This window comes from Mytilus trossulus, chromosome 12 (genome assembly GCF_036588685.1).
Source record: "Mytilus trossulus isolate FHL-02 chromosome 12, PNRI_Mtr1.1.1.hap1, whole genome shotgun sequence".
NCBI classification, from domain to species: Eukaryota; Metazoa; Mollusca; class Bivalvia; order Mytilida; family Mytilidae; genus Mytilus; species Mytilus trossulus.
Window position 1 is genome coordinate 56922515 of NC_086384.1, and position 27836 is coordinate 56950350.

General features: G+C 32.0%; 1 protein-coding gene across 1 annotated transcript; it reads left to right on the forward strand.

Annotated features, from left to right (window-relative positions):
• Nucleotides 1-4015: 4015 nt before the first annotated feature.
• Nucleotides 4016-27721, forward strand: LOC134692616 (uncharacterized). Its single transcript, XM_063553077.1, has 10 exons — nt 4016-4092; nt 11832-11921; nt 13230-13591; nt 20167-20275; nt 22271-22414; nt 22919-23080; nt 24185-24270; nt 25821-25941; nt 26523-26668; nt 27718-27721. Exons 3-10 carry the CDS (start codon nt 13245-13247, stop codon nt 27719-27721), a joined length of 1119 nt encoding a protein of 372 aa, XP_063409147.1. The 5' UTR covers nt 4016-4092; nt 11832-11921; nt 13230-13244.
• Nucleotides 27722-27836: the final 115 nt, after the last annotated feature.

A 27836-nucleotide genomic window follows, 5' to 3' on the forward strand; every position in this document is an offset into this window, starting at 1 on the left:
TAGAAATAAAATTAGCAGTGAACTTCTTTTTTCAAAGTCGAAGTTTTGGCATTTCAAATCTGTAAATTTCGACTTTAACTCGATTTTTTTTCTATTCAAATCTCGAAATTTTGACTTTAACTTAAAACTTTGACATTCTTAAATCTTGAAATTTATTCAAACTAAAAATTTCTGTCAACATGCATGTTCTTTCCGAATGAAACTCCTCAATATGAAATGATTATCCTTATCATATTTTTAGAACCAAACGAATTTCTGAAAATAAATTGCCAAAATGTGTGGATCCTCGGTTACTTTTTAATTTGCGTCCATGTCTTCTCCTCCTTAAATTGTAATACTAGTAGCTGTGTTTGATTACTAACAGCCTATGTTTAAACAGTGAGGAAAGAACGAAATTTTCAGTTTTAAATTTTTTTTGTTTTGAAAAAGCTGATATGTTGAGTTTAATGCCTTGTCCACACGTACATTTGATTCGAATCGAAAGCCAATCGAATTTGCTAATCGTGTTCACACACTCTTCCTTTTTAATTCGAATTGATTTATATTGTCTAATTCGCACTAACCAATTTCGACTTTGAAAAATATTTCATTACAAATTTTATGTTTACTATGTCCCTAATACGCTTTCGTAAGAAATACTTTGAAAAACAAGGGTTCATGCTTTTTATTAGATATATATACTATTGGGAGTAAAAAAAACAGCGAATTGATCTTTTCATGATAAAAAAACATCTTTGGACTTTAACGGTGTTTTTGTGGACTTTGGCGGAACTTGTTATTGTGGACTTTAACGGCGTTTTCTTGTGGACTTTAGCGGAGGTCATTTTGTGGAATTTAGCGGAAAGTGTGTGGATTTTAGCGGCATTGTGGACTTCAGCGGAAAATTGTTGTGGACTTCAGCGGTGTTGTGGACTTAAGAGGAATTGTGGACTTTAACGGTGCCACAAAGCTCAAATATGAAAAATCGACAAAATATGCCGAAAAATGTCATTTTCAGATGGTTTTTGTCAAAAAAAAAGTGGCCGCATCCGTGTTCATCATCAACCTTTATATATGTTATGTATTATCATCAAATACAACTTACGTTTTAATATTAAGGATGAACACGAATGCGGCCACTTTCGTTTTACACGAAAACCGTCTAAAATATAACTAAAATGCTAGAACTGTGAAGATTTCAGTGATTTAGCATGACTTAATGGTATTAGTACCCGATATATGTGCATTGTATTGTCGAAACCAGTCCATATTTATGTAACAGAAGCATTCTACTGTCCAATAAAAACACTAAAAGTTCACTGAGTAACAATTTTGTAAAACTGCTTTATTTTGGGGCCAAAAAAGGGTCTTACCGGACCTACTCCTTTCAGATTTAAAAGGCAAACATCACCGGTATGATATATTCCATTTCACAGTATTATAAACTTTCTACTTGCCTATATTAAAACAGATCGGATTGATGAGTTTCTTCTGTTGTCATTTAAACAGATCTTTCTGTTATCAGGATGAATCATCTAATTTAGGTAAACTATTAACAATCCCATAGGTATTTCTAGCTATAACTCCTGTATATCATGTATCAAAAATTATGGAACATGCTCTAGACCCAAATACTTATCTCTTTAGCAAATAAAATATTTTGTTTCACGGTATACCATAAGCCATAATTCTGATTATAGACGGATTATGTTGAAGGCGTCGAAAATATGTTTCAAGAATCTAACTTTTCTACCCCTAACTGCTTAAAATTTTGAGTAGCATCATCAATAGAAGATAGGTGATGTGTAATAAGTCGGGGTTCTGCAATTTATATAGATATGTTGTTTAGAATATGGATTATATCACTTATTTTTGGCGATGCAAAGTAAAATTGTCTTGTATCTTTTGTCATATTTTTAGATTATTCTCATTGCACATGTTTATTTATTGAATTGGGTCTATGATTTATTTGGAATTCATTTCTTTGTTATAACTTAATGAATAGATTTATTTTTATAAACTATTTAAATAAATCACGAAGATACAAATTAAGCTCTATTTATTGACCTTTTTATCTGGTCTTTCCTCCTCTTGAGAAAATTTCAGACAATTCAGACACATTGATCAATTCCAATAATTCGTCAATTACAAATTTAAGCTTATTTATAGCCCCTTTCAAGCAGCAGAAAATTGGATACCGGCAGTTGTGAAAAGGGTTTCTCTTTCAATTCGTTTAACCGAGGTTCAACATATCAATTGTCCAGTTAATTAATAATTGGAGATCGTTGTCATAGTTCATGGTGCATTTCTGATACATTTATTACATTTTAATGTGACCTTACTGTAAGTTTTAGTCTCAATGGCAATTATGTCTTCAAAGTTCTTTAAGTATTTACAAGTACTTTGTTTTATTCGAGACAATTGTATTACTGCAGATTCAATAAAGAAAATTCTGAAATTTAAGGGAAGTGATGTCAGTGTGGTATCCTTTGGCTATGTTTGCATCGTTTGCCCTAGATCCGGTAACGATTTCATGCTTCAACTCGGTTCCAACAACTTCACAATAACCAAGCATGGACAACCATCTTTCTTGTTTACATCTCCAAAATGAAGTAAAATGCTAGTATTATTGATAATTTTAGTGTTACCTTCTATCTCTCTCCTTCCTCTAGGAGAGTTTTGGTAGAACTTGAAAATTCCTTCAGTGAAGACATGCGGAAGGGTTTTATTGGCATCAAGAACTGGAAGTCCTTATTTGTGAACTGTACAGTAAACGTGAATGGCTTGTGGTACTTCACCCTTCCTTATCTTTAATACCCCTGTTTTAAATTTTACTGACCTATCGGTTATGATAGGGGGTCGATGTTACACTTCTTCAATGTGGCCATTATAACTTCAAGTTTAAGTGTGTGGAACTCTTCTGAACTTTATACCATGTTTTTTTTTCTAAATATATAGAGCAGCAGCATATGAGTTATGCTTTCATAATACTGCTTCCGGAGAGAGGAAATATTTTGGTAAACTTTCCTTCGTGACTTTTGTTTTCGCGATTAGAGTGCTGTAACAAATGAACTTCTTTAAGTGCGGTGACAGAAGTGTAAAAAGGCGTATAGATTGCGAGTTCAATCTCCTTAAATAACACACGGCTAAAAATGATCTTAACTTAAAAGACAAATATATCTTTTTTTAATTTTTGCCCTGTCGTCAGACTTTCGTATGGTCACATTTTTCTAAAAAGTCTTTTATTAAAGACTAGTAGTATATTAGAGAGTTTCAACCCCCCTTTTTAAAAATGAAAATTATATGTTGTATGTTTGCTTTCATTTAAATGAAATGTTATTCTACAGACGCTATTTTCACATGTCAAATTATTCTATTCAGTATTTTATTTTCTTCTAATATATAAATTTCTTAAGTTTGGACTGTTTAAAATTGAGGTAATCTTAATTGCAAAGTCTAACACAATTTTTTGTTCCTTTTACGTAGTGCTGTAGCAATAAAAAATATCGGATAATTTTTTAAGCATATTATAGTCTTTCATAAAACTAGTTGCTGATAAAAATTTCGGAACCTAAATATGAAAAGAGGCTAAGAAATTAATGGAAAAGGAATAGAGTAAAAAACATCAGTTTTAACACGGAGCTTGATCACTTCTCTTCGGTCACATTTTGTTTATTAGTCAATAATTTGCTCTTAAGGGAAAACGGTAGTATTTAATTTTCCCAGCATTAGGTTGGCCTTTTGTGTACCCGGTACACAAAAGGCCAACCTAATGCTGGGAAAATGTAATACTACCGTTTTCCCTTAACTGATATACCTTTTCGCCATTCGCCATTATATACACATATATTTTTAATTAAAATGCACTCATATATGGCACATACTTTGCATACGTTTATATTCTATGTTTTTTTTGTGTTATAGAACATCATTGTACAGCTAGGTAGGTATGAGGTATTCGAAACACCAGGGCTGTGAATTAAAAAAAACCGGAATGGTATACCCGTAATTGGTTCTTAATATTAGACAACATATCTTTTTAGAATTATTTCCCTTTGGCTGATGCAAAATAACATCAATAATCAGTAATCAGTTACTAGGGCGTTTATCTGGGTATGTATAATCAACACTTGTTGTTAAAGGTTAAACACATGTACAAAATCAGCATGATCATACTCGAAAATTGCGAGATTAATCGGTCACTCTTAGTATAATGTTGATAGCAGCCCCAGAGGCTATATCACAGGGGCTTGTTGAGTATTGTTGTATGTATAGCACTCTCAGCTATGATTATAAGTAATTTTAAACTTTTGACCATTTTAATTTTTGTAAATACATGTATATGCTATATGCAGTTGTTGGTTTTTAACATTTTCCTACACCCTAGCACATATAAATTATTATATATTTTTAAAAAAACTTTATGATGACAATCCTATGAATTAATTATGATATCTATTATTTAGTGATCATTATAACCAAATTCAGTCATCTGTATATAATATAACTAATTGTTTCCCTATGTTTTAAGGTGTAAATAGTTGCTCAAACTATACCCTTTGGGTAGTGCTCCACATTTAATGGAGGAATATACAAGAAACTGAACTGAACTGAACTGTTGAGTGAGACCCACTAAACAAGCCCCTGTGGCTATATATATACATTTGATAGAGAGGATGGTCGGGGTCCTGATCCTGAAATCCTGAGCTTAAGAACATGAAATCCCTAAGTACCGAATTAAATGAAATTTAAATCCCGACATCCCGAAATTCGAAAAAAAGTTCAAGGATCCTGAAAGAATCAATCACAAAATTCTGAGCTTTAAATCACTTGACTTGGGAGTCCCAAGATCCCCCCTCCATGTATACATCTACATCATAGACGATCCATCAGCACATTGATGACTATACGTCGGCGCATCGCAAACAGACACTTAATAAAATATAATAACTAATGAGTGCAATATAATTCAATACTAATTTTTTGAAAAAACAAAACAAAAATAAACACATTTACATTATTTACAAACAGGCTAGATATCTAAATATACTGAACCTGGAACAGTATTTAATAAAATGTAACTAAGAGACAATCAAAGTGTACTGGTATACATACTTTAATATAACGCTAGAGCTAAAGTAATCTACACTCTACACAAATACATATTGCAATACGATGCACCGTTATACTGTTATATTATCTGCTACATTTTGTATGTCTATCATGAATGTCTATCAACACAATGGGCCATTCCAGTTAATTTCTGACAGGTGGGGATGGATGGGGAGATTTTTGTTCATACCTATCAGAAAAAAAAACATCATGAAAAACTACCTATCAGATCTATAAATTAAGACCTATCAGATGAAGAGTTTCTGTTCATATTTGGTGGATGGTCTTTCATGGGAAAAATTACCTATCAGCATTTTTACTGCGAGGATTGTACCCATCAGAATTTAAAATCCAATACCAGGTAATGCATAATACGAAACTCTCTGAGCTACATGCCAAAGCACCCCTAAGATATGAAATAGGTATTTTTTGTAACCCCTAAGATGTAATTATATTTAATTATTTACTGTTGCAAGACCCCTCAGAAATTGTTGCGTAAAAGTGTACCTGTCAGATGAAAAAAAACAAAATTTCACCCCTAAGATGTTTAAATTTTACACCCCTCAGAAAGGACCATCCATCCCCCATTATCAGATATTAACTGGAATGGACATTATGTTTGAGTGAACTCTGAACTACATAAATATTTATGGATGAATGCAATTAACAATAATTCAAAGGTTTCAAATGCTTCTTTGGTCATTTTGTTGTTCCAGGGTCTCATTGGGGTTTAAGCGTGATGCAGGATTGCCGATTTTTCGTAAGCGTGATATGTGAAAGTCAAATTATTGTGTTGTGAAAACGTGAAATGAGGTCTAGCGGGACACGGGAAATTACAAAAAATGAGAATTGCTTACATACATACAGTCAGGGGTACTACTTGTACAAGTGTATTTTATTTACTTGAAGAAGTAAAAAAAAATATACACATATAAGTAAATAAATAATGTTTGAATTATCTCCCCTTAATTTTCGAAAAAATTTACTTGTATAAGTAAATTTTTCTTACAATCCCACAAAAATCCTCAAGTTTTGAGATGTAAAATCATGCCTTTAATGATTTTTTCCAGGTTTGCTCAAATTTTTTCATTAAAGTTCAATGTTTCATCTCATTAATTCATCAAAGAAACTGATTGAGCAAAGATCTTGTATATTTGTGCAAGACAATCAAAAATTGCTCCTGTGGGGCTTGTAAATGAGCAGTGTTATGAAGATAACAGACAAATGGGATTTTCATTGTCCATGAAATTACACTTAAATGATTAGTAAAGACATCTGTAAAGGGTACACAATTTAAAATTCTATTAGAGCAAAGAAATCTTAAGAATTCAAGAAAAGAAGAAAGGATGATTTTTTTACTTATACAAGTAAAAAAATCTGAATGCCTAAGGGACATGACTAATAAGCCAATTTTTTTTTTACCTATACAAGTAAATAAAATTCACTTGTATAGGTATATATCCTACAAATTTACTTATATGTGTATATTTTTTTTTACTTCTTCAAGTAAATAAAATACACTTGTACAAGTAGTACCCCTGACTGACATAGTATATAATTAGCGGGTTATAGGAAACTGATAAAACACTGTAAGCAGGATCTGGGATCAGAACCCCCAATGATCGATGATACCTCCTTTAATTTGTTGGTCTTTTGAATTTATTTTTGAATGAAATCGGCATCACTGTGGACCACAAGTTGACCCAATATCATGAATATTGAACTGTGATTTAAATTTTAAAATTGAACATCATTTCTGTATTCTTTATTTTTTTAGCTCATATTTTTCTATAGATTCTTTATACTTTTTGTCCATTTATGCATTATCATGATTATCATGATTATTCTCCTTTCTTTGTTTATATTTTAGCACCTCATTATTCTTTCTTAATCATGTTTATCATGTTTATATATTTGTCTATATTTGTCTATTCTTTATACTTTTTATGCCCCCTGTAGCAACAGGAGCACAAGTCTAACCCTTGTCCTTCTGTCTGTCCCACCAACATTAGTTCCCAAAATTGGTTTCTGTTCTCTAATTTCAGTTTGCTGCAACGAAATGTATGAATCTTTTACAAAATGCTGTTTCCACAAAAAACAGATCAATCATGAATTTGGGTAGCGTCACTTTTACTATTCTTGAGTCAGTCAGTGGTACTACTTATACAAGTTATTTTTATTTACTTGTAGAAGTAAAACAAAATATACACATTTAAGTAAATAAAAATGTTTGAATAATCCCCCATTAATTTTCTTAAAAATGTACTTGCATAAGTAAATTTATCTTACTATCCCACAAAAATTCTCTAGTTTTGAAATGTAAAATCATGCCTTTAATGATTTTTCCCAGGTTTGTTCAATTGCTTTTATTAGAGTTCAATTGTTTTATCTCATTAATTCAACAAAGAAACTGATTGCGCAAAGATATTAAGTATTTGCAAAAGGCCATCAAAAATTTCTCCAGGGGGGAGGGGGGGTTGAAAATTAGCAGTGTTCTGGAGATAAAAGAAAAACAGGATTTTCATTGTCCATGTAATTATAACACTTGAATGATCAGTAAAGACATCTGCAAAGGGCAGATAATTTAAAATTCTATTAGAGCATAGAAATCATAAGAATTCAATAAAAGAAGTTGGATTGACTTTTAAGCTTACCTGGCCCGATGGGCCAAGTGAGCTTTTCCCATTACTTGGCGTGCGGCGGCGTCGTCCGTTGTCTGTCGTCGTTAGCTTTTACAAAAATCTTCTCCTCTGAAACCACTTGGCCAAATTGAACCAAACTTGGCTACAATCAGTATTGGGTTATCTTGTTTAAAAAATGTGTGGCGTGACCGGGTCAACCAACCAAGATGGCCGCCACAGCTAAAAATAGAACAAAGGGGTAAAATGCAGTTTTTGGCTTATAACTCAAAAACCAAAGCATTTAGAGCAAATCTGACAAGGGGTATAATTGTAAATCAGGTCAAGATCTATCTGCCCTGAAATTTTCAGATGAATCGGACAACCTGTTGTTGGGTTGCTGCCCCTGAATTGGTAATTTTAAGGAAATTTTGCTGTTTTTGGTTATTATCTTGAATATTATTATAGATAGAGATAAACTGTAAACAGCATTAGTGTTCAGCAAAGTAAGATTTACAAACAAGTCAACATGACCGAAATGGTCAATTGACCCCTTTAGGAGTTATTTCCCTTTATAGTCATTTTTTAATCATTTTTCGTAAGTTTTAGTTATCTTTTACAAAAATCTTCTCCTCTGAAACTACTGGACTGAATTAATCCAAACTCAGCAACAATCATCTTTGGGGTATCTTGTTTTAAAAATGTGTGGCGTGACCTGGTCAACTAACCAAGATGGCCACCACGGCTAAAAATAGAACATAGGGATAAAATGCAGTTTTTGACTTATAACTAAAAAACCAAAGCGTTTAGAGCAAATCTGACAAGGATATAATTGTTTATCAGGTCAAGATCTATCTGCCCTGAAATTTTCAGATGAATCAGACAACCCGTTGTTGGGTTGCTGCCCCTGAATTGGTAATTTTAAGGAAATTTTGCTGTTTTTGGTTATTATCTTGAATATTATTATAGATAGAGATAAACTGTAAACAGCAATTGTGTTCAGCAAAGTAAGATTTACAAATAAGTCAACATGACCGAAATGGTCAATTGACCCCCTAAGGAGTTATTGTCCTTTATAGTCAATTTTTAACAATTTTCATAAATTTTTATTAACATTTCCACTGATACTACTGGGCCAAGTTCATTATAGATAGAGATAATTATAAGCAGCAAGACTGTTTAGTAAAGTAAGATTTACAAACACATCACCATCACCAAAACACAATTTTGTCATGAATCCATCACATATACCAAGGTGAGCGACACAGGCTCTTTAGAGCCTCTAGTTTACTTCTACAAGTAAAAAAATCTGAATGTCTAAGGGACATAACTCAGCCAATATTTATACCCCTGCTTTAAAAAAAGGGGGGGGGGGTATACTGTTTACCTCTGTCTGTCAGTACTAGTCAGTCAGTCCGTCCGTCCCATATAGATTAGACCGTTGGTTTTCCCGTTTGAATGGTTTTACACTAGTAATTTTGGGGCCCTTTATAGCTTGTTGTTCGGTGTGAGCCAAGGCTCCGTGTTGAAGGCCGTACTTTAACCTATAATGGTGTACTTTTTAAATTGTTATTTGGATGGAGAGTTGTCTCATTGGCACTCACACCACATCTTCCTATATCTACTTGTATGATTTTACACATGATAGCCAAGTTGAAAATTTTCGTCACATTTTTCTCAGGAACTACAATACAAGGATTTTTGAAATTTGGTTTCAAGATTTATATAAGTCAGCTATACCGTGTGATGCCTTTTCAGATTTATCACTCGACAACTTTCTGTTTACCAAACACTTGCATATTTTTACACTATTAATATTTTCCACTTGCGGCGTGGGTATTATCAGTGAGCAGTAGCTCGCAGTTTCACTTGTTTTTTTACCTATACAAGTAAATAAAAGTCACTTGTATAAGTATCCTACAAATTTACTTATATAAGTATATTAATATTACTTCTTCAAGTAATTAAAAATAAATTGTACAAGTAGTACCCCTGACTTTGAGTTATGTCCTTTAATCATTTTATTTTAATAACATTAACTGCAACAGGACCAGGCTTTGTCTGTGTCCATGCATTTGGCGACACATCCACAATTAAATTTATTTGCCCATTGTTCTCTATTCCACAGTCTTTAGCTTGAAAATATGTGAAAAGGTCAGGAAAATTTTCCAAAATATATGATAACAATGTAGTTCCATAACTTTTCGACTATCATCTTTCTTAGTGCTCTGGTCTGTTATAAACCAATTTTTCCTTCTGGCAAAATTTGAAATTGGTATTCCACTCTTACATTACACACCACTGATGAAACCCAAACAATATCGGAGAAGGCTATATTTTTACCTACGCAATATATAAAAAGGTTTACATTTTTACGGCTGTCAATTTTGATGGGACGTATTATGGTACATGTATATACACATGTCCTGTGTCTGTCCGTCCGTCTGTCTGTCTGGCGTTAACATGTCGCACCATTACTTGAGAACGACTTATCCAAATTTCATGAAACTTAATATAGTTGTTTCTTATGATGGTCAAATAATCTGTATACTTTTTGGTGAAAATTAGATTTAAACTTTTTGATTTACGACACTTTGCAACTAAAACAGGGGTGTGTTTTTTTCACATGTCGCACTGTATCTCAAAAACGATTCTTGATTATGGCTTTAAACTTTAAACACTTCTTAGTTATATTAATATGAATATCTGTATACTTTTTGATAATGATTCAAAATTTCATTTTTGAGTTATTGAGTATTTTGTAAAAAAGGGGGAGTTTTTTTTTACATGTAGCGCCATATCTCAAAATCGATTTATGATTATTGCTACAAACTTTACACATGTCTTTGTTATATTAATCTTAAGATCTGTATACTTTTTGATGATGATTCAAAATTTCATTTTTGAGTGATTAAGTATTTTGTAAAAAAGGGGGAGAGTTTTTTTACATGTTGTGCTGTATCTCTATAACAATTTATGATTATTGCTTAAAACTTTACACACTTCTTTTTTATATTGATCTAAAGATCTGTATACTTTTTGGTGATGATTCAAAATTTTATTTTTGAGTTATTGAGTATTTTGTTAAACAGGGGAGTTTTTTTTTACATGTCGTGCTGTATCTCAAAAATAATTTATGATTATTGCTTAAAACTTTACACACTTCTTTGTTATATTAATCTAAAGATCTGTATAATTTTTGTTTTGATTCAAAATTTTATTTTAGTGATATTTATTTTTTTGTAAAAAAAAAACCATGGTGGGGGGTTTCCCGTCGTGTCTCAAAAACTATATATGGTTATTGCTTTAAACTTTCTCAGAAACTATTTATGATTATTGCATATAACTTCCACATAAGACTTCGGGCGTATCATGCGCTCATGGCGCAGCTGTTTATTAAAATCTAAATTAAATAAAAAGGGTAGGATAACAGAACCCTAGTGGCACCTTATCAATTAAGTATTGGATTATTTAGTAGATACTCCAATATATATACCACTTTCATAAACTTAAAATTGATTAGTAACAAGATTCAATCAGTTTGTTTGCATAATATGAAAAATTGATAAATTAAATGCCTTTAAATTTGTCAGAGCAATAAACAGTAGACATATATACAATTATAAGTTTGCTTTTTAAAAGGCAAGCATCATGTATATTTGAACTAATTTAAGAGGGTCTAATTGTGAATTAAAATACTGCAGGAAAATGGACTAAAAGAATTAAGTATAGAGAAAAAAGGACCAAAATATAAGAAATATGGAATAATGAGGTTCTAGAGAATAAAGAATAGACTAAAATGGGGAAAATGTATGTAAAGAGTATTAAAAAAATGGCTTGAAAGATTAAAGAATACAGAATTGAAGGAGCCTCTATCCAGACCCTGATTTAAAACATGTGATGTTATTGTTATAGAATTGATTTTTTAGTTCATGGAGCAGCACAATATTCCATTGGGAAAATTTGCTACGAATCATTTAATTCACACGTTATAAAAATTTCTATAGTTCACTGTTTGTGTTCATGAATATTTTAAAGCAAATATCAATATTTTAATTTATGTGTTTTTCTGGAAAATATTATTAAAAATATTAGAATAATTATTTTTTTTATAATTTTCAGGATATTATGTCATGTATGTGGAAAGGTGCAATATATATATAATGAATGAATTTATAGTTCAACAGACAAAACTGAAAACAAGCCTCAACTGTAAGTGATTTTCTTCTTTAGAATTTTTCTCAATATCTCAAAAATTAAAATTATATTTTAGTCTTAACCCTTTCCTAAATGGAATTTTATTTTTTGCATACTTGATTCACATATGATTTTTCAATAAAATGCTGAAAATATACTTTTAAGTATTAATGCATTGCAAAAGACAAATATTTCATCAAATGAATTTAAGTCAGATATTCTTATATTTTTATGAATATCCTTTTCATATTGGATACTAGTTTTAGTAAGTCTGATGCAGACATTTCATAGTCGAAGCATTTTAACTGAAGTACTACACAGGCCTCAAAAGGCGTCATTATGGAGTAAAGGGGGTGTCGTCAAAAGTTATCATTATGGAGGAAAGGGTTGACAGAATAATAAATGGACGCAATAATTTCTGTATTTATAGTATATGAAATGAACATAACAAAGGAGATTACAAAAGTTAATCAATGTGTGTGGTGTATCGAAAATTATCAATGGCGCAGCAACCCAACACATTATTACCGAAATACATTGAGAGGCCTGAACATACAGTCTTAAACAATAGAATGGTAACAAGCTTTATAAATCAACCTAAATCATGTTAATCTTTGGGAAAAAATGTTGTAAATACATTGATATTAAAAATGTTACGATAAATGGCTAACCCGTGTTAAAAGAGAGCCATATCTCTTGCACGTTAAAGACACCCTTGTAGATTTCGAAAAAGAGTAGGCTAATGCCGCTACAAGGCAGCACTCGCACCCGCAAAGTGGAAAGGGATTAATATAAGTTGCAAAACTTGTTTCCCAATCCACTCTAAATAAATAAGTTTAAACTAATCAAAACTGTTTTTCGAAGACAAAAAAATCACTGGTGATCCTTTTGTAAAATCTGCTGGTCCTCATTATTATTTCTATTGCATAGTACCATCAATATGGTAGTCCTTGGCAACATTTCGATTTGGGTGGTCAAAACCGTTGGACTACCACTTTTCAATTTGTCACTTATACTGTGGTTGAGGTACTACTTTTATACCATTATTGTCAAGAAGGGACATCATCTGTGTACCATGGACACATTCTCCATTTATTCTATTTATTTCTGTTTGATAGAGCTTCATTAATTTTCATTTTGAAGTTTGTCAGTAATAAAGTTTTTAATTTTATTTCAGAATTTTATATATATATATTGCTAAAACAACACAAATTTAAACTATTTTAAATGCTAATCATAATAAATAAGAATTCTCTTATTCCCAGAATGAAGAAAATGCTTTTTTAATTCACAGAATGAAGACAATTCTCTTTTAATTCACAGAATGAAGAATAGAAAATGAAAAGACACATATCTAAGGAGCTGCTACAAGCAGAAAGACTGGCTAAACAGATGGAGTCCGAGGAATTGGTCACACCCCTACGCCTCCTACTGGTGCTTATCATTTCTGTTGTCTTGGTTACAGCTGTATCGTTTAGCGCTGCCAATAAATCAGATTATTTACTTTCTGCATCCGATGAAACCATTAATTTGACTTCAGTTCCCTATATTTATGATTACACAAAAGCTGAAAAGACAAGGGAAGAGAATATGGAATTTTATAACCAACCTTTAGATCAGTGGAGTGTAGAAAAGAGGTCAGGCCTGTCCTTAGATGAATTCTGGGATATATATGATGGCAAATGGTAGGATTTTATGTGACTACAATAATGTTGATGTTGTCTTCTCCAAAAAAATTATAACACATTTCATTTAAAAAAATTATTTTTAAGAATTTTTCCTGCTGTAATGAAATTTTCTTGTCTAGAATATTGAACTTACAAGAACTAATTGTTGTTGTTGAAAAAAAATCCAAAAAGGCATGGGAAGGCAACAGCCAATAATTTTTTTTTAAGAATGGCCTTATATTTGATATCTATGATGACAAATGGTATAATTTTGATTGGACCACACATTTAGCATGTCTAGTGTTTGTTATGTATGCATTATTGATTTATTCAAGGTTTATATTTGAAGGTACATTATGTACTAAACATGTTAAATATTTGTACAATTTGTACATGTATAAGAATAATAAGAATAAGAATAATAATAAGAATTTTATTAGTCTAAAATCCAAAAAGATTGAAAGAAAAACAAAAACATAGATTATTAGTATTAATTATAATACTATTTTTGACAGCATGCCTCCTCATGGAAATTATTTATTAAAATATTATGCTTATGTAACAAAAAATATGTTATAATATATATAACATTATAAGTTGAGCCATTAAATACACAGTTCATATATTGACATTATAATTGTTTCTTTCATTATACATTTCACTTATGTAGTTAACAATGATAAGTAAAATATCACATTCTTGGCAGGAAAATATAAAATCAAATATGTTTTCTTCACTCATGGAATTAAAACAGGGGATAATACTAGAAATTTCATCAAACATTTTGATCCTAGTTTTAACATGTATATGATTTAATAACTTTTTGTTTCACACAGTCTTTGATCATTTAAGGCTGGCTATATGCTCTGAAAAAATTTCATGTAGGTTTTCATTAAACCATGTTTTGGGACTTTTTTTTATAGTTTTGATCAGGCAATTATGACAAGGGGTCAACATTGCATAGTTCAGGCCTTTTGCAATGGTGAAACTTTGCAAGTAAGATGCTGTTGAGGATGTTCTTATAATTGTGTGTGCACATTATTATTATTTTTTGTCAATTTTAGTTTTTTATACGACCGCAAATTTTGAAAAAAATTTCGTCGTATATTGCTATCACGTTGGCGTCGTCGTCTGCGTCGTCGTCGTCGTCGTCGTCGTCGTCCGAATACTTTTAGTTTTCGCACTCTAACTTTAGTAAAAGTGAATAGAAATCTATGAAATTTTAACACAAGGTTTATGACCACAAAAGGAAGGTTGGTATTGATTTTGGAAGTTTTGGTCCCAACACTTTAGGAATAAGGGGCCAAAAAGGGCCCAAATAAGCATTTTCTTGGTTTTCGTGCTATAACTTTAGTTTAAGTTAATAGAAATCTATGAAATTTTGACACAAGGTTTATGACCACAAAAGAAAGGTTGGTAGTGATTTTGGGAGTTTAGGTCCCAACAGTTTAGGAATTAGGGGCCAAAAAGGGACCCAAATAAGCATTTTTCTTGGTTTTCGCACCATAACTTCAGTATAAGTAAATAGAAATCTATGAAATTTAAACACAAGGTTTATGACCATAAAAGGAAGGTTGGTATTGATTTTGGGAGTTTTGGTCCTAACAGTTTAGGAAAAACCAAAATTAAACTTTGTTTGATTTCATCAAGAATTGAATAATTGGGGTTCTTTGATATGCGGGATCTAACTGTGTATGTAGATTCTTAATTTTTGGTCCCATTTTCAAATTGGTCTACATTAAGGTCCAAAGGGTCCAAAATTAAACTTACTTTGATTTTGACAAAAAATTAATCGGTTGGGTTCTTTGATATGCTGAATCTAAAAATGTATTTAGATTCTTGATTATTGGCCAAGTTTTCAAGTTGGTCCAAATCGGGGTCCAAAATTAAACATTGTTTGATTTCATTAAAAATTGAATAAATGGGGTTCTTTGATATGCCAAATCTAACTGTGTATGTAGATTCTTCATTTTTTGTCCTGTTTTCAAATTGGTCTACATTAAAGTCCAAAGGGTCCAAAATTAAACTTAGTTTGATTTTAACAAAAATTGAAATCTTGGGGTTCTTTGATATGCTGAATCCAAACATGTACTTAGATTTTTGATTATGGGCCCAGTTTTCAAGTTGGTCCAAATCAGGATCTAAAATTATTATATTAAGTATTGTGCAATAGCAAGTCTTTTCAATTGCACAGTATTGTGCAATGGCAAGAAATATCTAATTTCACAATATTGTGAAATAGCATTTTTTTTTTTAATTAGAGTTATCTTTCTTTGTCCAGAATAGTAAGCAAGAAATATCTAATTGCACAATATTGTGAAATAGCAATATTTTTTTTTAATTGGAGTTATCTTTCTTTGTCCAGAATCAACTGAAATCTTTGTTATATACAATGTATATTCACTTTTTACTACCAACTGATAAATTGAAATAATTTTTACCATTCAGTGATAACAAGCAGTTTTTTTACATCTTAATATTTTATGATGTATTTAAATTAGGGATGGCAACGAGTATTCGAGTACTCGGGTACTCGCTCGGAAGACCGAGTACTCGAGTACAGTTTTAGTACTCGGATACTCGTTTGCCTGTTATACATTTTGAGATATTTCTCTCCACATTTCCACTCATTTTAGTTCTGTTGAAATATACCTTTCGTAATACAAATAAAATTAATTAACAATGTTTATTTTGAGGATACTTTTTGTTATAGTAGTACCAGCAACGTTCTTTCCATCCAATGATATGTTTTCATGTGCACTACATGTAACAAAATAGAAAGTCAAACAGTTTTTTGTCTAAAATCATATAATTTCTTAACAAGAACAAAATCAAATCAAAGTGACCTGCCGTGGGTGTCATCCTGGTTTGCCCACTTTTAATTACATGTATATGTAAACATAGAGGGAATTGTTGTTTTAACAATTATAGTTTATTTCTGAATTATAGTGGACATATTTTTTACCTTTTATTTTACCTGTAAATGTTTAAAAGAACATTATATTCTGTTATTAAATCAAGGAAAGTGTGCAAAACTTTCTAAATTTTATATATTTTTGGCAGGAAAATGTATTTTTATTCATACAAAAAATAGGAAAAAGGTGCACTTAAAATAAACTATTTTTCCAATTTATCAACAAATAGTTTTAATTTTTGGTACATTCTGAAAAAAGGTAAAAAGTAAAAAGAATGAAACTAAAGATTTATTAGAATAAATCTCATTGAATATCTTTAACTTTATTTAACTTTTTTTTTTTAAATTTTAATAAAATACACTGTTCTGAAACTTAATATAAAAAATATCCAATTTATTCTAACAACTAGAATATAAATGCAAGCCAAGCTATAAATATAACACAATTTACACAGTTATCTGCATCCAAGCTAGCATTTTCTTAAAAAAAACAAAATAACAACAATAAAATATTTTTCGATTAATAATCATGATTGCTAACAACACCAGTTAGAACTTCAACCAAAAAGGCTATTTACTGACTATGAAACAGCAACCAACAACGCAGCACGAACAGTGTGGCCAGGGGTTAATGTGAAAGGCTGCTACTTCCACTTCTCCGGTGTATTTGGCAATAGTCACAGAAATATGGACTGCAGTCCTATTATAAAGAAAATGAAGACATAACTCAACTGATAGGGGGAGCTGCAGTACTACCTCTTGTTCCACCCCACCTTGTTGGGGAAGTTTGACAAACACTAAAGAAGAGATTTGAGAAACTGAAAACATACTGGCAACAACTTCATTTACAGAATACATGATAGAGTTCAGGATTGAAAGCTACCGTTTTCTATTAAATCACTATTATCACTATTACACAGAAGGACCCCCACCACAAATCACTTGGAAGGATGGCACAACAAACATAAGAAGAGACTCAAACATGCCCACACAAACATCTACGAGATCATTGAGCTACTGAAAAAGACACAGGCACTATCATAATGCAACATTATCCAAGATGCAGCAGGAGGAGCCCGTCCACCAAAAAGATGACGATACACAGTATAAAAACCAGACTCCAACTACTGAAAGAAAGATTCTAACAAGGACTAATAAGCGTGGTAGATTACTCTGACACAGCCGATGATCGATCCCATCTTTTCCATATGAACTGGACAATGAAGTGAAGATTTGTAAATATCATGTTTTGTGACTTTTGGTGTAAATATAAAAGATTGTATTTATCCTCATTTTACATATTTCCTTATGCAATGCATTTATAAAATTGATTAATTTATTAAATTATGTTTGCAATGAAAGAGATCTTTTATAAATGTATTTTTATCATGAAAATCATTCAGAAACTAATGAATAATGGACACTTTTGTAACTGGATATCTTTTTTTGTTATTTGTTGTGTACATGTATGTTTGTTGAATGAATTTATATTAAAATAATGAGAAAAAATATTTGATTTTTTTAATAATTTTTTTTATACATAAAAACAACCTGAATATGCGAAAACACTTACTTACTATATACCTGACCATACCTAAGTTGGAACAGACTATACAATTGTATGCTCATTAAACCTTTTGTCTTTTTTGTTTTCTTTACTAATAGATAATTGGTAGAATTAAAAGTGGGCAAACCAGGAGTAAACCCCTGCCGTGAACCCTAAGCAACTAATTAGAGAAAATTTAAAGGTGTTTGTATACGGATCAATAATTATCTCATCACAAGCCGTAAATACTTACCTTTGTTTGTTAATCAAGACTTATATGTAAACGTGATTATATATAATTAGTATGAGAGGTACATTTAAATTAACTCAATTACTCTGTATTTGAAACTTAACTATAATTGTTTAATTTACAATTTAAAGATAGGCGAAAGTAAAAGGGGGACATTTAAACCCAAAAGTCTAAAATAAACTGACAATGACATGCCTAAATATAAAGAAAATTTGACAAACGAAAGTGCCAAAAAAAAAAGAAAACACAGAAAAAGTAAGACTGAGCAACACGAAAAAGCACAAATTATTTGAAGTCAAATATTGTTGTTGACAAATTAATGGACAAGTCGTATTATAAAAAATACCAACTCATAAGGAACAGATGATACATGTATTGTCTACTTTATATGCAAATATTGTTCATTTTATTTTAGTTTGGTTCTTGAACACGTACAGAAACAATAATTGCGATTATGATAGGTTATTAGTAAAAACGGCGATCGGTAATTGATTGTTTGATAGACTAAAAAAACTATGATTTTAGTACGTTTGTATTTCGCTTATATGTTTATGAAAGGTAATAACAAAAACACTGCATCCCACCTAAAGTCTATACTTTTCAATTGACGTTTAAGATTCGTCCGAGTACTCGCGAGTACTCGAGTATTATGACCGATTATCCGAGTATTAAATTTCAGATCTTTTGACATCCCTAATTTAAATGAGTAGTTATTGTTGCAAACTCCATTAGAAATTTAATTGAGATTAATTTGGAATAAGGGAAAGGGGGATGTGATTAAAAAAATTGGGTTCAATTTTCTCATTTGAAATGAAATTTCATAAATAAAATGAAAATTTCTTCAAACATTTTTTTGAGAGGATTAATATTCAACAGCATAGTGAATTGCTCTAAGAGAAAACAAAAATTTTAAGTTCATTAGAACACATTCATTCTGTGTCAGAAACCTATGCTGTGTCAACTATTTAATCACAATCCAAATTTAGAGCTGAATCCAGCTTGAATGTTGTGTCCATACTTGCCCCAACCGTTCAGGGTTCAACCTCTGCGGTCGTATAAAGCTACGCCCTGCGGAGCATCTGGTTTAAGGATGTACTTAGCATTGCTAAGGCGAGGTTTTAGAATTCATGTCAAATGTTCGGACGCCTTGGTGTTTTTCCATACAATACCAGGTAAAATATTTTGCCCCATAACACCCATTTATTTTTTGCATGTAAGACTAAATAACTCATTAAAGGTCATTTACCAAAATATTAGAAGATTCTTGATTTTCTTTGTTTTGTTTTGAGATAACACCAATGCAAATATAAGGTAAAAGTCAGCCTTTTCCCACCATATTTTAACAATGTTTAAATCTCAAATATCTCGAAAAGGAGGTCCAATGACCTATCAATATTTTTAGCTTATTTTTATCCTTAACGAATGCACTTGCGGCTTAGAGTATTAATTTTGAATTCTTAATTTCTCAATTTTCACCTAACCTCACCTAAGTACAAAAAATAACATCCTTAATGGAAGTACATTTTGTATAAGTTAGGTGACCCATTTATTTGTATTTGACAACTTGTGTGATATTTGTAGTATAAATACTGATTAAAGGCTTTAAACATAAATTCAATTATGATCTGAGAAGAAGGCAAGACATTTCAGTGTGTCCACTTTGTTATCAGGTTAAAATGTATATAGTTTTTTTTTTTTTCAGATATGTATACAAAAAAATAAGATTTGGCATAACAGCAATGAGACAACTATCCATTAAAGATAAATGATTAAAGCTTAGAACACAATGAAGTTGAAGAATAACAGCTCATCATTTGCCATGATTTTGAAATTGTTAGAATGATGTAACTTTTTTTTATAAATTAAAAATTTATGTTTTGTAGGCCTGTTATAATAACAGACGTTGTTGATAAATGGCCAGCTATTAACTGGACTAAACGTTTCTTTCAACAACATTATGCAGATGAAAAAGTTATGGTAAAAGCTGTTGTGGTGAGTAGGTCTGTTGTGGTGAGCAGGTCTTTTCTCTCTCACATGAGTTGTCTCTCCTTGCAGCTGTTGTGGTGAGTAGGTCTTTTCTCTCTCACATGAGTTGTCTCTCCTTGCAGCTGTTGTGGTGAGTAGGTCTTTTCTCTCACATGAGTTGTCTCTCCTTGGAAGCTGTTGTGGTGAGTAGGTCTTTTCTCTCTCACATGAGTTGTCTCTCCTTGGAAGCTGTTGTGGTGAGTAGGTCTTTTCTCTCTCACATGAGTTGTCTCTCCTTGGAAGCTGTTGTGGTGATGGTGAGTAGGTCTTTTCTCTCTCACATGAGTTGTCTTACCTTGGAAGCTGTTGTGGTGAGTAGGTCTTTTCTCTCTCACATGAGTTGTCTCTCCTTGGAAGCTGTTGTGGTGAGTAGGTCTTTTATCTCTCACATGAGTTGTCTCTCCTTGGAAGCTGTTGTGGTGAGTAGGTCTTTTCTCTCTCACATGCGTTGTCTCTCCTTGGAAGCTGTTGTGGTGAGTAGGTCTTTTCTCTCTCACATGAGTTGTCTCTCCTTGGTAGGTCTTTTCTCTCTCACATGAGTTGTCTCTCCTTGGAAGCTGTTGTGGTGAGTAGGTCTTTTCTCTCTCACATGAGATGTCTCTCCTTGGTAGGTCTTTTCTCTCTCACATGAGTTGTCTCTCCTTGGAAGCTATTGTGGTGAGTAGGTCTTTTCTCTCTCACATGAGTTGTCTCTCCTTGAAGCTGTTGTGGTGAGTAGGTCTTTTCTCTCTCACATGAGTTGTCTCTCCTTGGTAGTTTTTTTCTCTCTCACATGAGTTATCTCTCCTTGGAAGCTGTTGTGTTAAGTAGGTCTTTTCTCTCTCACATGAGTTTTCTCTCCTTGAAGCTGTTGTGGTGAGTAGGTCTTTTCTCTCTGACATGAGTTGTCTCACCTTGAAGCTGTTGTGGTGAGTAGGTCTTTTCTCTCTCACATGAGTTGTCTCTCCTTGGAAACTGTTGTGGTGAGTAGGTCTTTTCTCTCTCACATGAGTTGTCTCTCCTTGAAGCTGTTGTGGTGAGAAGGTTTTTTCTCTCTCACATGAGTTGTCTCTCCTTGGATACAAATAAAATATTTGATCGATTATTGTGTTATGATAAATTAAATGACTGGTGAATAAAAGACATGGTACAATGTTTATATATAAAATTGAGAATGGAAATGGGGAATGTGTCAAAGAGACAACAACCCAACCAAAGAAAAAAACACAACAGCGGAAGGTCACCAACAGGTCTTCAATGAAGCGAGAAATTCCTGTTCCCAGAGGCGTCCTTCCGCTGGCCCCTAAACAAATATATACTAGTTCAGTTATAATGAACGCCTTACTTATTTCCAAATTGTACACAAGAAATGTATACATCCACAAGGCATCAATTGAACAACACAAAAAACCACAACACATGCATGCATCTTCAATATTCAGGGTTGTATGTATATAGTCCACAATTTTTCACTCCAAAATAAATATTGTCAGACAGAGGCACCAATATTAGAGTACTTTTTAAAGTAATACGATTAAAACAGCCCTTATACTATCAAAACAGCAGATGACATTGTCCTGATCATATAAATCACGTCATCTATATTGCTTTTTCGGACCAGTCCAATATTTCAATATGGACTGGCAATGAACCCTAAAAAACATGTAAACATATATTGTCCATGTACTTCAGGATTCATAAATTGCCAGTCCGTATTTGAAATATTGGCCCTATATTCACATCATTGCCAGGCAGTATTGGAAATATAGTACGATTGCCTTGATATATATAACTTATTGTCTCTACTTTAAACACGCTATGACATACTTTGCCATGTGCAACATTTTTCAATTGCTTTTTAACAGTAGTTCTTTTAAAGTGCTTCTTCTGAGAAGTCCAGTTTATCAAAGTTTGTTTCTAACTCATGTTAAAATAGCTGAAAAGAAATGCAACAAATTGATGATTTATGTTTTTCTCCATCAGAATAGAAAACCTGCAGCATTAGCAGTTGACATGGACACTTTTATAAGTGAGCTGGACACTTCTGGACCAAATGGGTGGACCTATCTTGAGGATGAACTATTTATAGTCACCAGACCTGAACTGAAGAAAGATATTGGTCCTAATGTATGTAATGTACAGTAATACTGCCATTTTAACTGTAGAAAAAACTAAAATTATAGTCAGATTAAACTGTCATCAAATCAAACTCATAGATTGAAAATAAACTGACAACGCCATGACTAAAAATAAAAATACAAACAGACAAATGATAGTACAGAAGACACAACATTGAAAACCTAAAGACTAAGCAACGCGAACCTCACCAATTTTAACTGTGATAAGTCTCATATAAATTTGATACAGTAAACTAGAGATAAGTGATTAATGCTTATTTGACAATGAATTGAATATATAAAAACACCAACTTTGATTTGATTTTATAATTAAATTTGTTTATTTTATAATTACAACAACAGGTGGTATGTTTGAAATACTACAGCATAATTATTGATCTCTATCATTATTACATGTTTAATCATGCTCATCCCAAAAAATCTAAACCAAAAACAAGTGCAATTCTTAACATTGTTAGCTTTGTGAATCACATTATTCTGTGTTTAATTACAGGTGTATGCAGAAGAAAATTTCTTTAATCTGTTCCCAGATGAAGTAAGACCATGGGACTGTTTGATGTTGTGGGGTTCACAATTTTCTAGGTCCAGTTTACATATGGACCCTTACAACTGGACTGCTACAAATGCTGTTTTGTATGGTCAAAAGTCATGGATGGTAAGATATATTGACAAAAATCATGGATGGTAAGATACATGGACATTCATTTATATAAATTTCCATCACAATGGTTATTTGAGTCTAGCTACCCTGCCTACTGGCCATTCTTAAACTTTACATCAGTTCAAAAACACCATTTTGATAGTACATTTAGTGCTAATCTAGAAAGCAGAAACACAGTAATATAGTAAATGATGAAGTATTACAGAATACCTAGGCTATACTTACTTAGACTTAAATTGTTACTGATATACAATCAACAAGTTAAAGCAGTACGTCTTTTTTAAATAAATGAATCGATATTTACAACAACAGGTGGTATGTTTGAAATACTTTTAAGGTGGCACCCAACACTTTCTCTAAAATCAATTTGGCTCGTTTAATTTTCATAAAATTTTGACAAAGTATTTAATTTGATCCTTTGACAAAAATATAAAATTTCAAAAGTTTTGAACCAACCATTTTATTAGAAAAATTACACTGGTTATATAGCAGTTTGACATACACCAATTTTGATCACTGAGAAGCTTCATGTTCCCTTTACAACACAATGTAATTAAAACGTTTAGATGACTTTACAGAGTTATCTTCCTATAGTGTTAGGTACCACCTTAATCATAAGCATTGATCTTTATCACTATTCCATGTTTAATCATTCTCACGCCCCCAAAATCTAAACCAAAGAACAAGTGCAATTCTTAACATTGTTAGCTTTTTGAGTCACATTACTCTGCCATTTATCAAAGCTTAATTTGAAATATCACTTGATTCGCGCAAATAGTTTTCCTTTAGCATGGTGAAACATATGAAAATAAAAAGATTTGGTATATCCACAAAATACCAAATGACAAAAAAAATAATAACTGCAGGTCACTATACAATCTTCAAAAATGAGCAAAACCCACACTGTATAGTCAGCTTAGAAGCCAGAAACGACAAATTTAAACAATTTAAGTGAGAAAATTATATTCTTATTTAGGATAATTTTCTTTTCATCAGGACTATTCAGTATTTAAATGTTAGTTTTTATCAAGAAATAGTCTAATGTGTAAACTGTTGAAATAAATAAAGGAGAATTATTTTTATATTTTTGTTTACAAGCTTTTTCCACCAGGACAGGATGAGTTATTATATATATATCCAAAGAGGAAATGTCATTTTCCTCTTGATTGTGTCAGATATGATAGGTATAAATACACATATTGTTGTTGTATACATTTACAGATACATTAGTGGTGCAACGTTTTGTTACGAGTAAAACATTGTAATTCTATACACTTGTGGTTGTGGTATGAGTACTCCAGACACATTAGTGGTGTAACGATTCACTGGGGATAGAAATTTAAAATTCCAAAATTAATATAAGTCTTATACATGAACAATTGGACACTTGCATAAGGTCAATTTCTAAATGAATCGGCTCAGATGTACTCTTTAGTTGGGTTGTTGTCTCTCTGGCATATTACCCCATTTCTATTTTCAATTTTATGTATAAAATCTTTCCTGAAATATTGCAAAAGAACATACTTAATTGTGTGTAATCTTACACCTCTAACACACTCTTTAAAGATGTTCTTGGTGTTTGTATTTAATCACTGCTTTCAGGCCTGTAGCCAGGAATATTCAAGGGGGTATTTGGGTTATTTGGAATCATGAACTTGACTTTTACAGTCACAATTCAAACAGAACGTTGACTTTAACAGTGCTTATTTGTTTTCAAGGGGGGTTCATCCAAACCTCCAGAACCCCCTGGCTATGGGTATGGCTTTAGAGCTTGTATTTGTTTACTATCGTAATAGAATTTTATTTTGTTTGTATCCATTTTTGTTTCCATTTGTGTGTAATTGTTACAGTAAAATTTGTATTTTGTTGAGTTGTCTTGACATATTTAGTTTACTTTTAAAAATAATTTATTGTTTGTACCTTTTAAATAATTATTTACCATATATCATAGAGAAATGTAGATTCATGGACATGAAAACCCAACTTTGTTGAAATATTTAAAATTTTAATGACTTTCTTAAAGTATCTTGGATTAGTACCAAACTTGGACAGAAGCTTCTAACAATCAATTTTATTTTTTGTTTGTATAAGTTTTCCATTTTCAATGATTTTTGTGTTATTTAGTGTATAATTTGTATTTTTCTGAGTTGTCTTAACACATGCATTTAGTTTATACTTTTTAAAATTATCTATCTTTTGCAACTTTTAAATTATTATTAAACTTTACAACTTTTAAATTATTATTAACATTACATTATAGAATACTAGATTCATGAACTATACACAACCTTATTGAATTATTATTATTTTTTCTTGGATTTGTACCTAATTAGAACAGAAGCTTCTTACCATCAAAAGATAGTATGTGGAGGAAAATATTTGACATGGTACTTCACCTGCATCAGGAACTATCATCAGTAATCCATATAAAAATACTGAAATCTTCACAATTTTAGTATCTCTGCTAACTTTAGACGTTTCCTGGCTCAAATAGAAGTGGCCACACTTGTGTTTAGTCTTAATATTTTGGAAAACACTATGAACATGATAAAATTGATTTAATTTTTCAATGGTAGAAAATTGTTATGCAGAAAACAAATGATTTTACAGTAAACATTTAGCTGTTCATAATGATGCCTTCTGAACAAGATTTGTTTGCTTTTGCAGATTTTCATAAAACTTTAATTTGTCATATTAATATCCTTAGCTAAAATTCACTGTTTTCTATTTTCAGCCCAATTGATGCTTTTGTGCCTGATTCAACCAAGTACCCACATTTTGATAAAGCTCAGTATCTAGAGGTTACAGTTACTGCCGGAGAAATGTTAATTATCCCAACTGGATGGTACCATCAGGTAATGAGAAGTAGAATTTGGAGAATGAATTGATTTTTCCCCCAAAGGGCCATGTGAGCTTTTCTCATCACTTGGCGTGCGTCGTCAGTTGTTAGATTTTACAAAAATCTTCTACTCTGAAACTACTAAGCCAAATTTAACCATACTTGGCCACAATTATCATTAGGGTATCTTGTTTAAAATAATGTGTGGCGTGACCTGGCCAATCAACCAAGATGGCCTCCATTGCTAAAGATAGAACATAGGGGTAAAATGTATATTTTGGCTTATAACTATGAAACCAAAGCATTTAGAGCAAATCTGACATGGGGTTAATTAGTTTATCAAGTCAAGATCTATCTACCCTGAAATTTTCAGATGAATTGTTGGGATTCATACTTGACCTCATTTTTATGGTTCAGTTCATGGATCAATGTTTTAAGGTTTCATGATGAGGTCTGTTTCTTATATTATTGTTAATAGGGCAACTTTGTTCTGTGTAATATAAACAACTGCATATAGAATTATTATTTTGTTGATTTTCTTTTTATTTCATATTTGTTCCATGTACTACTACAACATATATATTTCCATGATTACAGGCTTTTAATGAAGAGGAGACTCTAGCTATTTCTAGTCAGATCATGAACAGAAATAATTACCTGGCTGTGTTAGAGGAAATCATTAAAGGAGGGAATATCAGTAGAAAGAAATTACCTGCTTATTTCAATACACTGCTACCCCCTGATCAGGTAAGAACAGAAATAATTACCTGGCTGTGTTAGAGGAGATCATTGAGGGAGGGAATATCAGTAGAAATAAATTACCTGCTTATTACAATACACTGCTACCACCTGATCAGGTAAGAAATAATTACCTGGCTGTGTTAGAGGAAATCATCAAGGGAGAGAATATCAGTAGAAAGAAATTACCTGCTTATTTCAATACACTGTTACTACCTGATCAGGTAAGAACTAATTACCTGGCTGTGTTAGAGGAAATCATTAAAGGAGGGAATATCAGTAGAAAGAAATTACCTGCTTATTTCAATACACTGCTACCACCTGATCAGGTAAGAAATAATTACCTGGCTGTGTTGGAGGAAATCATTAAGGGAGGGAATATCAGTAGAAAGAAATTACCTGCTTATTTCAATACACTGCTACCACCTGACCAGGTAAGAAATAATTACCTGGCTGTGTTAGAGGAAATCATTAAGGGAGGAAAAATCAGTAGAAAGAATTTACCTGCTTATTTCAATACACTGCTACCACCTGATCAGGTAAGACATAATTACCTGGCTGTGTTAGAGGAAATCATTAAGGGAGGGAATATCAGTAGAAAGAAATTACCTGCTTATTTCAATACACTGCTACCACCTGATCAGGTAAGACATAATTACCTGGCTGTGTTAGAGGAAATCATTAAGGGAGGGAATATCAGTAGAAAGAAATTACCTGCTTATTTCAATACACTTCTACCACCTGATCAGGTAAAAAATAATTACCTGGCCTTGTTAGAGGAAATCATTAAGGGAGGAAAAATCAGTAGAAAGAATTTACCTGCTTATTTCAATACACTGCTACCACCTGACCAGGCAAGAAATAATTACCTGGCTGTGTTAGAGGAGATCATTAAGGGAGGGAATATCAGTAGAAAGGAATTACCTGCTTATTTCAATACACTGCTACCACCTGACCAGGTAAGAAATATTACCTGGCTGTGTTAGAGGGGATCATAAAGGGAGGGAGAAAGAAATTACCTGTTTAATTCAATACACTGTTACCACCTGATCAGGTAAGAAATAATTACCTGGCCTTGTTAGAGGAAATCATTAAGGGAGGGAATATCAGTAGAAAGAAATTACCTGCTTATTTCAATACACTGCCACCACCTGATCAGGTAAGAAATAATTA

Excerpts from the sequence above, each read along its gene's own strand:
- LOC134692616 (XM_063553077.1), top strand. The coding sequence starts at position 13,245 with ATGAAAAGACACATATCTAAGGAGCTGCTACAAGCAGAAAGACTGGCT. Across the intron at positions 13,592-20,166 it reads GATATATATGATGGCAAATG|GCCTGTTATAATAACAGACG; the intron begins GTAGGATTTTAT and ends TATGTTTTGTAG. Across the intron at positions 20,276-22,270 it reads TTATGGTAAAAGCTGTTGTG|AATAGAAAACCTGCAGCATT; the intron begins GTGAGTAGGTCT and ends TTTCTCCATCAG.